Here is a 13,762-nt window from a genome sequence, read left to right as displayed (position 1 = left end):
TTTTATAGATAAGAAAACTGAGGCCCTGAGAGATTACCTAACAGAGCTTGTAAGTGATGAGGTGGAATTGAAACCCATGTCCTTGTTATACATTTTTTTCTTACTTTACTGTAGTAATAACTGCAGCAGTCATAGCTTGCAGCTCTTCAGCTGAAATGAATGATAGAAGACGTGATTCCTGAATTTGAGCTGTATGAAATAAAGCTGTTGGTTGTGAAGAGTTTCTGAGGTTAGATGATACTGCTGGGATTTGTAACGGAGGCTTCTTTTTGTTTTCTCGCCAGATCCCCAGACTTCAAGGGAGATTTTTGATTTTGCATTAAAGGCAATTCGTCCTCAGGTAGGATTAATATTACTCTAATTCTTTTATAGCTGAGACTTGCAATTGTCAAACACTGATGGTAATTTTTTTTTTTTTAATAGATTGATCTGAAGAGATATGCGGTACCCTTAGGTAAGATTGTATATTTAACAAGATGGAATATTTCAGATTTTTAAATTAATGTCTTGAGTAAACTTTTGCTTAGACTATGAATGAGAGTCTTATGATAATGTCTCTGATGTTTCACATATAGTTACTTGGAGGCTCTTGGAGACTTTGTTTTTAGCATGCAAACTCTGGTTAAATGGTCACGCTTAGATTACATGATTTTAAAAAAATTACTTTGGAACATCTTTTAGGGGATCCAGATTGTTTGATACTGATTTTATCTAAATAAACCCTGATCCTACTTCTGAAATTTGTTCTGGGGGTCACTGGCCCATTGATTCAAATGAAGGTTGGCAGTGTTAGAACTCTGATCAGAATCCCTAAGTTATTACAGTATAGTGATAGTGGATCTTCATGAACAGTTTTAGTTTTGACATAGACATACACTTAAAGCTTTCTTAGTTTTTTATTCTGCTTTTTGTTGTTCTATTTTAAATACAATGGTTTTTGCAATTGCAGCTGGCTTATGCTTATTTACGCTGCATGCATCTCAGTTTAGCACCTGCCTTCTGGACAACTACGTTTCTTTATTTGAAGTACTGTCAAAATGGTGTAGCCATACGAATGTAGAATTGAAAAAAGCTGCACATTCAGCTCTGGATTCTTTTCTGAAACAGGTATTCAACTTTTATTTAAAAATATTTTTTCCACGCAAAAAATTAAATTTCAGTTTTGTGCATGCACATTTGTAAAATGAATACAGGTTGATCTATTAGCTTCTGTAGTATTTAAATAAAAAAGCTTGGTTATTGATCAGCTGCATGGGTGGCAGCAGGACTGAAAGAAGGGTAGGAAGATACCAGATCTGATCACAGCCTCAGAGGCAAGACCGGGGGAGTCTAATGGACATGAGAAATGGCAATGAGGAGGTAGAAGGAAGAAAGGCTGGGGGGTCGGGGATCCTCTGAGCCAGGGGCAGCCACGTGGGGGTGAGGGCCAGCTGTCATGTTAAGATGTTTGTGTTCCACCTTACTTCGAGAATAAGAAGAATCCATTTGCCCTTGTGTATTTTCCATCTAGTTAGGATGTGATTGTCAAATTGAGCCTGTAAATTTGGAAGTGCTAGAGGGAATGTACTTGTGACTCTGAGCATCCAGAGGTGTCTAGAAATACCTGCTGTTCAGGCCAGGTATTACGGAATTAGACTGGTTGGGTTGTCTCTGATGGAAAACTCTTTTAAGAATCACCAAAGTTTTGTTTGGAGCAATGTTATAAATGGTAGTTAAATTTACAAGCTATTCCATGAAGACCTGTCTGAACTGTGGCACAGACAGTATCCCGTTGTAAGGATATACACAGTCTGTTTATAGACACTTGAGTTGTTTCCAGCTTGGGGCTATTTTAAATAAAACAGTTAAGAACATTGTGACGAAGTGTTTTTGTGGACATACGCTTTCACTTCTCTTGAGTAAAAACCTAGAAGTGGAATTGCTGGGTCATATGGTAGGTATATATTAAAATGTAAAAAAACTGCTGAACTCTTTTCAAGCTGCTTCCACCAGTTTAATTCCCACCAGCAAAGCATGGGAGTTTCTGTTAGCCCACATCGGCATCAACACAGGGTATTGTTGGTCTTTTCAATTTTATCTCTTCTCATGGATGTATGATGTTACCTTACTGTGGTTATAATTTGAATTTCCATGGAGACTATTGATAATGATCTTTTCTTATAGTTACTAGTCTTCTTATATTTTGTGAGGTACTCATTCAGATATTTGGTTTATTTTAAAATTAGGTTGTATGTCTTTTTATAAATGAGTTGTGACAGTTCTCTACATCATTTGGATACAAGTCCTTTTCTAAAAATATTGCAAATAATTTCTGTGGCATCTTTGAAAAAGCAGATGTTTTCTTAGCAGCATCTTTGAAAGAGCAGATGTTTTAAAGTTTAAGTCCAGTTTACTAGTTTTCCAACTTGTTCTTCCTTTCTGTGTCCTGAAAATTTTTGCCTATCTCATGGTCGTAGAGATTTTCTCCTACTTTTTTTCAAGAAGTTTTATAGTTCATAGTTTTAACATTTACAGTTAGGTCTATAGTCCATTTTGAATTAGTTTTTGTGTATGGTACAAAGTAAGGATTGCAAGTTGATCCCCCATTTTTAGCTGTGAGCATCATTTGTTGAAGACTTTTCTTTCCCCAGTGACTTACCTTGGTACCTTTGTCAAAAATCAATTGATAGGGTTTATTGGTGGACTCTCTATTTTGTTCCATTCACCTGTCTGTCCTTACATCAGTACCTCACTGTCTTGATTATTCTAGCTTTATATTAAGTGTTGAAATTAAGTGGTGGATGTCCTCCAGCTTCTGTCTTTTCCATTATTATTTTGACTATTGTATGTAAATTTAAACATTGCTCCTGAGGGAAAGAAATTTTTCAATAGATTTATATAAAGTTCTTATAAACATTGTAGGATAGCAGCATAGAATTCAAAAAAATGTAGAAGGGTACAAAGAAGACTTAAAATCTTCTGGAATCCTACCATTAAGGAAAAAAAAATCACCATTTTAGTGGCATTGCTTCTAGACCTCCTCCTTCCTTTCTCTGTCCCTTACTCTCTCCTCCTTTCTCTCTCCCTTTACCTCCTTTCATTCCCTTTCTTCCCAAGGGAAAGGAATGGGGATGGAAGAAGAGCAGTGTCTTAACATAAAGGAATATTCATAATTTCTGTGACTTTATGATTTTCCATTATGTTGGATGTTGTCCTGATAGTGCATTGAGAGCTACATGATTAATTTGTAATGGCAACATAATTGATACATAAAATTATACTTATATTTAAGTCCATATTTATATTTGTCCTCTGCTGTTGGATAATTGTTTCCAACTTTTTGCTACTATATGCGGAAAACAATTGGATAATAATGTATAAAAAGGATGTTTGCTGAAAGCACAATAATAAAAAATTAGAAACAGTTTATAAATGTATAAGCACTATAGTTTATTCATAAAGTGAAAAACTATTCTGTGATTAAGTTGATGGTGTTTCCTAACATCTTGAGGAACATGTTCCTGATATGCTTATGAAGAAGGAAATTTTGAGGCAGTATGTATGATACCTCATTCTTCTAAAATAAATGGGGTTTCATTCAGGATTAGGGTATGTGTTGGTAGGTTGACAATGAAAGGTAGATACCTTTTTTCTGCCTTTGATAATTATCTAGATTCTTTCCATACTTGTCTTTTAGACAGTCTTTATGCTGAAATTAGGAATGATTTTTTGAACATTTGTATTAGTTCTTGCATTTAGGTTACTGTTGCAGTATGGTAGATGGAGATCAACTTGCTTCTCAAAGTACTTTTTTCCCTTGCCTCACCTAATTCAAGCTTTATAGTTTGTAGCTTATTTTTTTGAAAGATGAGATGCTTTGTCTTTCTTACTGATCGTGAGTCCTGAGCTCTGTTTTGTGTTGCCCTAATGAGACACTGAGTCTGTTAATTCTGAACTCGCTGGCCGCTGGGCCTGCACGACTCTACACCACGCTGTGAGTTACAGACGAGCTCTAACTATGCTTTCTGCTTCATCAGGGAGCCTAAATTCAAAACCTGGTTTTTGTGCATGTCTTCCTACATTGGCCTGGTCTCTTTCAGTGCCTTTCTCTCGGAAAAAGGCATCACATGTAATAAAGAGAGTGTTTTTTCTAAATTTGGTGCAGCCTAAGCAAATTGAAGTGGTAGTTCTTTATCAATAAAAGCGATTGTGGGGGCGCCTGGGTGGCTCAGAGGGTTAAGCGTCTGCCTTTGGCTCAGGTCATGATCTCGGGGTGCTGGGATTGAGCCCCGCATCGGGCTCCCTGCTTGGCGCGGAGTCTGCTTCTCCCTCTCCTCTGCTGCTCTTCCTGCTTGTGCCCTCTTGCTTTCTCTGTCAAATAAATAAATAAAGTCTTTAAAAAAAACAAAAGCGATTGTGTGGAATTATAACAACACATTGATAATATCTAATTAAACAATGCTAACCTTTTTACATTATAATAGATTCCTTTGTTTTGCTATTAAATATTTCTAAAAAGTAAATATTATGCAATTGCAGATTTCTTTTATGATGGCGAAAGATGCAGAAATGCATAAGAGTAAGCTACAGTACTTTATGGAGCAATTCTATGGAATCATCAGGAACATGGATTCAAACAGCAAAGATTTATCCATTGCTATTCGTGGATATGGACTTTTTGCAGGAGTATGGCTCGTTAATTTATTCTTTTTATTTCATTTTGAGCATTTAAAGGAATATAATTTATTGCATTTTTTAATAGCATCTCACACTTGTGACAATATTGTTGTTACTTGCTTTGTTGTTAACTTGTTTTTTTCAATGCCAACTATGTGCTAGGATTCTGAATACGTATTATCTCAAATTCTCATAACTCTCCTACAAGCTTTTAGGAGTATTATTCCACTTTTCAAATGAGGAAACTGAGACCTAGAGAAATTAAGTAACTTGTCAAAGGACACACAGTTAATAATTTATAGAGCCAAGACGTAAATTCAAGCCTGAAGACTTGAAACAACATGTTTTTTCTACTGTGCTATGCTGCCCATTATTTATGAAGTAAAATTATAGTTGATGTCACTCAGTGTTTTAGAAAGAGAGGTTCTTGGGGCGCCTGGGTGGCTCAGTTGTTAAGCGTCTGCCTTCGGCTCAGGTCATGATCCCAGGGTCCTGGGATTGAGCCCTACATCGGGCTCCCTGCTCCACAGGAAGCCTGCTCCCTCTCCCACTCCCCCTGCTTGTGTTCCCTCTCTCGTTGTGTATCTCTCTGTCAAATAAATAGATAAAATCTTAAAAAAAAAAAATAGGTTCTTACGACAGAAGTATATTTAAGAATATTAATGGGGTGCCTGGGTGGCTCAGTCAGTTGAGCATCCGACTCGATTTCCGCTTAGGTAATGATCTCAGGGTTGTGAGATGGAGCCCCACGTCAAGCTCTGTGCTGGGCGTGGAACCTGCTTAAGATTCTCTCTCTCCCTCTCGCCTCCCCCCGTCTCACCCCAACCCTCTCTAAAAAAAAAAAAGACTATTGATAATAACTATAGTTATTTCCGTCTTAGTGGATCTCTGTGACTTCTACTTTATGGAGAAAATCACTTCCTACCTCTCTTTCTACAGATCTCCCCATCAGTGTCTACTCCCTTTTTCAGGGTACGAGAGCCCTTCTTCCCAGCTTTCTACTCTCACTACTCATTCCATTTCTGATCATTTCCCCATTTGCTTCCAAATGATCCTTCCTTCTCTTGCTCTTTTTAATTTTCATCTTCATTTGTCTCTGTTGGCTCCTTTGAATATATATAGGGCAGAAGAACCAGTATGTGAGAAGGCTTAGAGGTAAATGAGAACATGGAATTTTCAATTTTATACACTATGGTCTAACCAACTTAAACTTGTTCACTGTAGTTAGAATATGTTCACAGTGTAGCTGGAGCATGATAGACAAAAAGGGAGAGGACTCTAAAAAGATTAGTCAGATCCTCAGGGAAACTAGATTAGATCTGAGGTCCAAAGAAGCCTTTGAAAAATCTGAAGCTGAGTAGTAGCATTATCAGATTTGTGAGTTACAAAGATGGCTCTGGGTGTAGTGTGCAGAATGGTATCGTAGCTATTCCAGCTCTGAGTTTATGTCTCGGTCCCCCTTTAGGTGACTACCTCATGGGGCGCAGACTGCATCTCATTTGTCTTTGATAGCTACCATCTAAGCAATATCTAGAATAGCTGACTATCAATAGATTTTTTTGTGTATAAATACATATTTAGAATATAATTACAGATTATTTTTAAAAGCATCTTTATGAGATATATTGTATTTTATAATTTTCATTTCCATTAAAAAGCTTGTTAATATTCAGCTTATCACATGGCTTAACATGACACCTTAAATAACATTATTTTGACATTGATAAGATTGGTAAAGACTTTTGTTTACCTTTCCGAAAGCCTTGCAAGGTTATAAATGCAAAAGATGTTGACTTCATGTACGTAGAGCTCATTCAGCGCTGCATGCAGCTGTTCCTCACCCAGATAGACACTGTTGATGACCACGTTTACCACATGCCAAGTTTCCTCCAGTCTATTGCAAGTGTCTTGCTTTACCTTGATACAGTAAGTGAAATAATTAAATTAAGCACGATTTTAACTATTTAATCTCAGTTCGTCAGATAATTTCACGGAGTCATATGAATTATATGCATTTAGTACAGGCACCATTGTGAACAAGGTGACATTTTTAGTTATACTTTGTGTTAATAGAATTATTGTCATGAAAGTTGACTTTTTGTTATCCAAAGCAGGAAAAATTATTTGTTACTTGTTTTATCTTTCTAAAAGATTAAGATTGCTTCTTGAGATAGAATTGCACCTTAGGTATCGTTCAGACAGCTTTACTCTGATTTTTTTAGGCAATCACAATAAGTGTTCAGCTTATTAGTAGATTGGATATAAGCCAGGTTTTTCATTTATCTAATATGTGTCCACTTGAGTTGTAATTACTTTGGATATTTGTATTATTCCTATATATATTTATTCCCTCCTCTAACTTTCAGTTTGCTCTCCATTTCTGATAGGTTCCTGAAGTGTATACTCCGGTTCTGGAACATCTCATGGTGGTACAGATAGACAGTTTCCCACAGTATAGTCCAAAAATGCAGTCAGTGTGTTGTAAAGCCATAGTGAAAGTTTTCCTAGCCTTGGGGGGAAAAGGACCAGTTCTCTGGAATTGCATCAGTACCGTGGGTAAGTTTGGAACTCACCCTTGTTTTTATGATGATGAATGACGAATACTTAACATGTTGTTTGATATAGATACCTTTCATATCTTTTGATGCCTCTTGGAAAACTCATGTTTTGGTGGATCAAAACCTCCTTTCCCATCCTTTTTTTGAACCTTTTTTTAATTCCTTTTGCTTCTGAATCTTAATAATCCAAAATTTTAAACCAAAGAAATTAAACTTAAAGGAAAGAATTGAGAGGTATAGTTACATTCAGTGAAATAATGGTTTGCTTTTTGTTGTTTCCTTCATTTTTATTTACATTTTCTTTTTCAGTGCATCAGGCTTTAATCAGAATATGTTCTAAGCCAGTGATCGTTCAAAAGGTACATTCCAAATCTAAAGTTTTGGTATTTAGTCTTTTGTCACTGAAAGTTAGAAGTGATACTGGGGTTTTTAGTCTGTAAATATACAAAAATGGCCTTTTAATTATTAGTCATGCCTCACATTTTGAAAAGTGTAAGACATAATGCCTATTTTTTCAGGTGAATAAACTTCTCCTAAGTTATGGAACATCCTTAAATGTAACTTTACTATTATTTACACATTTTTATAAGAAGGGAATGTTTTCTCTCTTGAAACTTTGAGACAAAATGCTTAGGTTTGTCATGGAAGGCATATCTTAGTTACTCGAAGTTACAGGAAATAGGATGAGGTGGAAGATTGACCTGAGTAGGAAAGTGAGATAAATGACTTGGGTATTGTTTTGAAATATTTGTTCTTGCATCACTATTTTAGTCCCTGTTAGAAAAATCATGATTTCTTTTTCAGCTTGCTTATCCTTTCATGCTATACTGTCTTCCTCAATCAAATTATAGTCTCCTACTAGTGGGTGTTTTAGCTTAGAAGACTCTGAAAATCAGAACGTTCTGGCAGCCTTGCTTATTTTGTGAATCCACCAGTAAATATTGGCATGTTGTTTTCCTGCCCAGGGTGTTGAGTCTGAATCTGAAGATTATCGTGCATCAGGGGAAGTTAGAACTGGCAGATGGAAAGTGCCCACATATAAAGACTATTTGGATCTTTTTAGAAGTCTCCTGAGTTGTGACCAGATGATGGTAAAAATGACTGTTTTAAAGTTATGAAAGTACCGTTGTTCCTCTAATTAGTCTCCACAGTTTAACCCTTAGGACTTTCAGAATTAAATTTTACTAACTTTTCCATTGGTTTTTTTTTTAAGTACTTTGAGTAATAAAAAATTAAAATGGTATAAGTTAAGAACAAAATCGTACAACTCATGTAAACTTAATAATTGCCGTAGCTGAGTCCTCATTTCATCCATGAGTAGCCAGTGTAGTATTTTTGATGCTAAGTTATTCTTCCTAACAGATCCAGCCTCTTAGGTAACAAAAGTGTAACAGTATTGTCACCATGGGAGAGCTATTCTCTTTATTTGTTAAAGATGAAGATTAAAAAGAGATAAATCTCACTGATTCAGTTGGTGTGAAGAAGATTGGTACACAGTTATTTACATTATTTATGATTAGAATAATGCCTCCTGCTTAATGTTTCTGGTAGATCTTTCTCTGATGTCAGCTTTAAGCCTGGTTCTAGCCACCATTTTATCATAGACTTTGACAAAGCATTATAGCCTAGGAAAAACAATTTTTGTCCATAGATGATTTCTATCCTGTGAAAAATCTTAGGAGTTTTTAGTTGTTTTCGTATTGAGATAAAATAGTATAGCAGTGTTAGTAATTTTACTTAATATTTCTTTCTTATATGTGACATTAGATATTCCTATAGTTTGAGGTCAAGTTCCATAGAATATTTGAGTGAAGGCAGAGTAATTGGTCTATGTTTTTGGAATAGTAGAATATTTTCACTTTTACAGAAATGACAAATTATACTTTTAAGTCCATTCTGAGGATAGGTATACATTTTTTCACATGTATGTATGCTTACATGTGTATATATATGTGCATGCATGCATATTTTTGTGTTTATACATAAATGTATAAGGATGTGTATTTCCACAAACATAAGTATATAATGTATGTGTGTGTATAGTATACATATGTGTTTTTACACACACACACACACACACACACACCAAGTGAGATAAATGCCTTGACAAGGATTGGCCTAAATCTTCTCATTTGCCACTGTGTGCTTTGTATCTGTTACATGCCTGGGTAGGTCATATCTGACTGAAATGATACTGTCCTAGTAATTTAGGAAAGTGTCTACATTTTTCAGCTTGAAAACTTCCAGGTAAATCTGCTGTAGTTTACACAGAAGTTTCTATAATACCTAATTATGCGTATACATATATGCATTGTAATGCTTATACAGATACTTGTTTACATTAAATTTTGAAGTTTATTATTTTTCTTTATTTAAAGGAGTCTCTTTTAGCAGATGAAGCATTTCTCTTTGTGAATTCCTCCTTTCAAAATCTGAATCGTTTGCTATATGATGAATTTGTCAAATCAGTTTTGAAGATTATTGAGAAATTGGATCTTACACTAGAGAAACAGAATGTTGGGGGACACGAGGTTAGAGGTTTTGTCAATAATAATTTTCCATCATTTTTATACCAGCTCTCTTTGTATGTAAGCATCCAGGGAATAATAGCACATTTGTAGAATGTTGTAGGAAATTGATTTCTGCGGCATTCATGTGTGTCATTGATACTTTGCTATTTGAATAGCCCAGTGTGTAGAAAATGTTATTCCTATATTTGTTCAAAAAGTAATTTATATGTTTAATATTTTGAAACCACTTATTTTTAAAAAGTTGTTTACTAGGTTTTTACTCATTTCTTAGCAATAGTAAAGAGTCAAATCTTACTTTGCGTAGAGGTGACTTTTTGTAGTAGGGTAGGGAAACCTGGAATTCCTATTGTTTATAGCTAAGGAAACTCCAAAGTCTGGGTGCAAAGTACTAAATGTATTCTTGAGATAGTAGAATATAGGCAATAGGCAGAAAATGAAGAATACACATTCCCTTTTTTCTGTATCCAGATTTCCCGGCCTGGATAGAAGGTAAGTCATGGTTTAAGGCCGCCAGCTAGAAGCTGCTCTGCTCTTATCTGAGGACAAGTTTTAGTAAAACACTATGGTAATGACACTAGTGTTGAAGGGCTTGAGTTCCAGTGGAAAACATCTAATTTGCTTTTCAGCCCAGTGATTTTTTTTTTCCCTTAGATTAGATTATGCATGTTAGTACATGTGTACTTCTACTGCAGTACCGTGAAGTTAGACAAGAGATAATGGGGTGGATATGCAGAGGATAAATAAAGGAAGCAGTAAAAGGCCATTTATCACATTGACTGTATTGCATTTGTATTGTTCTATTTTTTATGCTAGTTGATGGGAACACCAGTGTGTGTTCTATTACTTTTTATGCTTTGTTTATGTCTAAAATAATTTCATTGAAAAAGTTGCTGAAGGGGCTTCCTGGAACTGTGTCAGCCAACAAACATGCTTTTTAGGATACATGTCTTTGTCACTTTCGTTGTCTTCAGTGGCTTCCCTTGCACTTTCTTTCTCTTCTTGTTTTCTGCTCTCTTCTGTTTCACCTCCAGGAGGTCAGTGGTCACCTCTGTGAGCATTTCCCAGTAAGCCTATACTCCGCCTTATACCCTCCTTTTTTACAGCTTCCAGTCTGCATTTCTTTTCCTTTTTTTTTAAGATTTATTTATTTGAGAGAGTGTGCTTGTGCACGCAAATTGGGGGAGGGGCAGAGGGAGAGAATCTCCAAGCAGCCTCCCTGCTGAGCACAGAGCCCAGCACAGGGCTTTGTCCCAGGACCTTTAGATCATGACCTGAGCCGAAATCAAGAGTCGGCCGCTTAACTAACTGAGCCACCCAGGCGCTCCCCGGTCTGTATTTCTAACTGCTTGTTTAACATTTCCACCTGAGTTTCATAACACAAGCACAGTATGTTCATAGTAAGTTACTGTTACTTAACATGGTCAATTATTCCTCTGGTTCTCAGCTTGAAACCTGCAAGTCATTACTGACACTTTTTGTGTTCTGAAATTCTACCTCTGTCAACAGGTTTTTTGCTTCAAAAAGTTACAGCCCCCCCTTTATATTTTGTATTTGCACCACTCACCTCACTTTGTAACTTCCTATGTGTCCTTTTCTTTAATGTTTTCTGCAAGCTCTGTCAGCTTTATTAAATTGTATTAGTTGTAATTTTGAGGACCCATCTGTACCTTTCTCACTTTGATACAATGTTTGTTTGGGTACATCTACTTTTAAGGATGAAAAGGAAGTTACTGGTGTTTGGGTGATCCCGACCTCAGATCCAGCTGCTAACTTGCATCCTGCTAAACCCAAAGATTTTTCAGCTTTCTTTAACCTGGTGGAATTTTGCAGGTATTTTTTAAAATTCTAATTATTTAAGGGTGGAAATCACCAGTTATTAGCTATAATATAGGAAAACCACGTACACAGATGTATGAAATGAAATAGTTTTAAACTCTAAAATTGCTTATATGAACCATTAAAATATATCTATAAACATACCAGCTTAGAATTACCATTGTTTTTCTCTTTAAAAGATGCTCAGGTGGGGAAAAAAGGGAATATGAAAATGTTCATATAATGGAATCATATACCTTTTTGATTATGTCCCTTATAATTTTGAAGCTAAATAAAAATATATGGTAAGAAATTCTACATTAAGCTTTTAATTTGTTTTTACAGAGAGATTCTTCCTGAGAAACATGTAGAATTTTTTGAGCCATGGGTACATTCATTTGCATATGAATTAATTTTGCAGTCTACACGGTTGCCTCTCATCAGTGGTTTCTACAAATTGCTTTCTGTTGCTATGAGAAATGCCAAGAAAATAAAATATTTTGAGGTAAGCTTTTTTTTTTTGTGGGAACATTGAATATTCTTTTGTTTTTTAGGTTGTATGAGTATGTATAAAGGCATTATAAAAGATTATAGTATATTGCAGTTTTAAAATCTCATTGTATTTTCCGTACTTTTAAAAACTGATAGTGTGAGTGGCAATTGAATGACACTGTTAAAAAAATTAATAGCATTTCCTGTTCTGATTTACAAACACTTGGCTAATAAGGTTAGATTAACAGAAGTTCTCAAAGTGTGGTCTAGGACCAGTATCAGCATTACTTGGGAAATATATGCCCTCTGCAGACTTATCTAATCAGAAACTCTGGGGGCAAGGCTGAGCAGTCTGTGCTCACAAACCACCCAGGTCATCTGTTGGCTAGCGACATTTGAGAATAACTGAATTAGTATAGCTAACACTCTATAGTCAATCATGAGTGGTCCAACTGGTTACATACAGGGTGAGCAGTTCTCTTGGTTCATAGGTGTATGTATTGGAAGACAGGGAAGGGGGGAATGGATTTAGCTAGGCCTCTGGCTTTTGACCAGCCGTTCACTTTCCATCCTATGCTTTCTCACTGTCCTCTGCCTGAAGTGTTATCAGAGCCAGTTTTTTTTCCTCTCTGCATAAGACCTTGGCAAAGTGAAAATGGAGTCACCCCTTAGAAGTGCTAGGTTAGGACACACAAATCCATGATTATTGTTCACTTTACTAATTTACTGCTTTATTCGACAGGGAGTTGGTCTGAAGGGTCAGACACAGTCTCCTGAGGATCCAGAAAAGTATTCTTGCTTTGCTTTGCTTGCAAAATTTGGTAAAGAGGTAACTTTTAAATGATTTTTGCAGTGTTATCATGGGCTATTTAAAAAGGAAAGTATGTTGATAAAAAATCTTAGTGATCATAAATTATCTAATTACTTAAAAATTGGTTTGCTTAATCCAGATTGGGATTAAGGGATTAGGAAACACTGATAGAGGAAAATCATTGTGTTTCAAAAATCCCTTGAGTTTTCATGATACACCTTGAATGATTTCAACTTGAAACTAATGGATTCTTTAGCTCTCTTATAATGAGAATTAAGTACTTCAACAAATGAACTTTTCCTCGAGATTAGTGCTTAATTTGTAATTAAGCCATGTCATATAAAAGCTGCATGATCACTTTTTATATTTGAGAATAAGGTAAATATTTTTTAGTTGATTTTCAAATTATAGGCTCTAGTCAGGTGCATAGCACTGTATTTCTCTTCTTTCTTGTTAAGGTTTCAGTTAAAATGAAGCAATACAAAGATGAACTTTTGGCCTCCTGTTTGACCTTTATTCTGTCCCTGCCACATGACATCATTGAACTTGATATTAGAGCCTACGTTCCTGCATTGCAGGTAGATGCATTATCTTAAATCCATTTTCTTCACGTAATGTTATGTTTTCTAGAAAACATGGAAATATCAAGGTCTTGCCACTGCAGTCACAGTAGGTGCTTACCCATCAGACACCCCTGGTTCTGCCACTTAGTAGCTTTGGGACTTGGGATACTTGGCTTGGCCTCTCAGAGCTTCCCTTACAGGTGGACATGAGGATTAAACCTATGTGTTCAAAGTCTGCAGTGTAACACCAACTACATAGACTGATGGTGTTTGTTTTCCCAATAATGACATGGGATGCACTACTTACCTCCAGAAATATCTGTCAGTAGAAGGGTT

General features: G+C 35.9%; 1 protein-coding gene across 5 annotated transcripts in view; it reads left to right on the top strand.

Annotated features, from left to right (window-relative positions):
* The window catches only part of PRKDC (protein kinase, DNA-activated, catalytic subunit), a 243,275-nt gene that overhangs the window by 11,709 nt on the left and 217,804 nt on the right, over positions 1-13,762 (top strand). For 4 of the 5 annotated variants that reach the window (XM_035011120.1, XM_035011117.1, XM_035011116.1 and 1 more), the window contains exons 8-20: positions 285-340; positions 424-454; positions 950-1,107; positions 4,519-4,665; positions 6,418-6,582; positions 7,044-7,212; positions 7,524-7,573; positions 8,180-8,305; positions 9,593-9,745; positions 11,460-11,575; positions 11,906-12,065; positions 12,795-12,881; positions 13,322-13,441. In XM_035011120.1, the coding sequence (XP_034867011.1) occupies positions 285-340; positions 424-454; positions 950-1,107; positions 4,519-4,665; positions 6,418-6,582; positions 7,044-7,212; positions 7,524-7,573; positions 8,180-8,305; positions 9,593-9,745; positions 11,460-11,575; positions 11,906-12,065; positions 12,795-12,881; positions 13,322-13,441 (1,538 nt within the window). The remainder of the gene's footprint in view (positions 1-284; positions 341-423; positions 455-949; positions 1,108-4,518; positions 4,666-6,417; positions 6,583-7,043; positions 7,213-7,523; positions 7,574-8,179; positions 8,306-9,592; positions 9,746-11,459; positions 11,576-11,905; positions 12,066-12,794; positions 12,882-13,321; positions 13,442-13,762) is intronic. The other variant, XM_035011118.1, reaches the window with a different exon arrangement.

This window comes from Mirounga leonina, unplaced genomic scaffold (assembly GCF_011800145.1).
Source record: "Mirounga leonina isolate KUSES-001 unplaced genomic scaffold, KU_Mleo_1.0 Mir_165, whole genome shotgun sequence".
Classification (NCBI taxonomy): Eukaryota; Metazoa; Chordata; class Mammalia; order Carnivora; family Phocidae; genus Mirounga; species Mirounga leonina.
The sequence above is the reverse complement of the archived record's forward strand: the minus strand, read 5'-3'. Positions and strand labels throughout refer to the sequence as shown.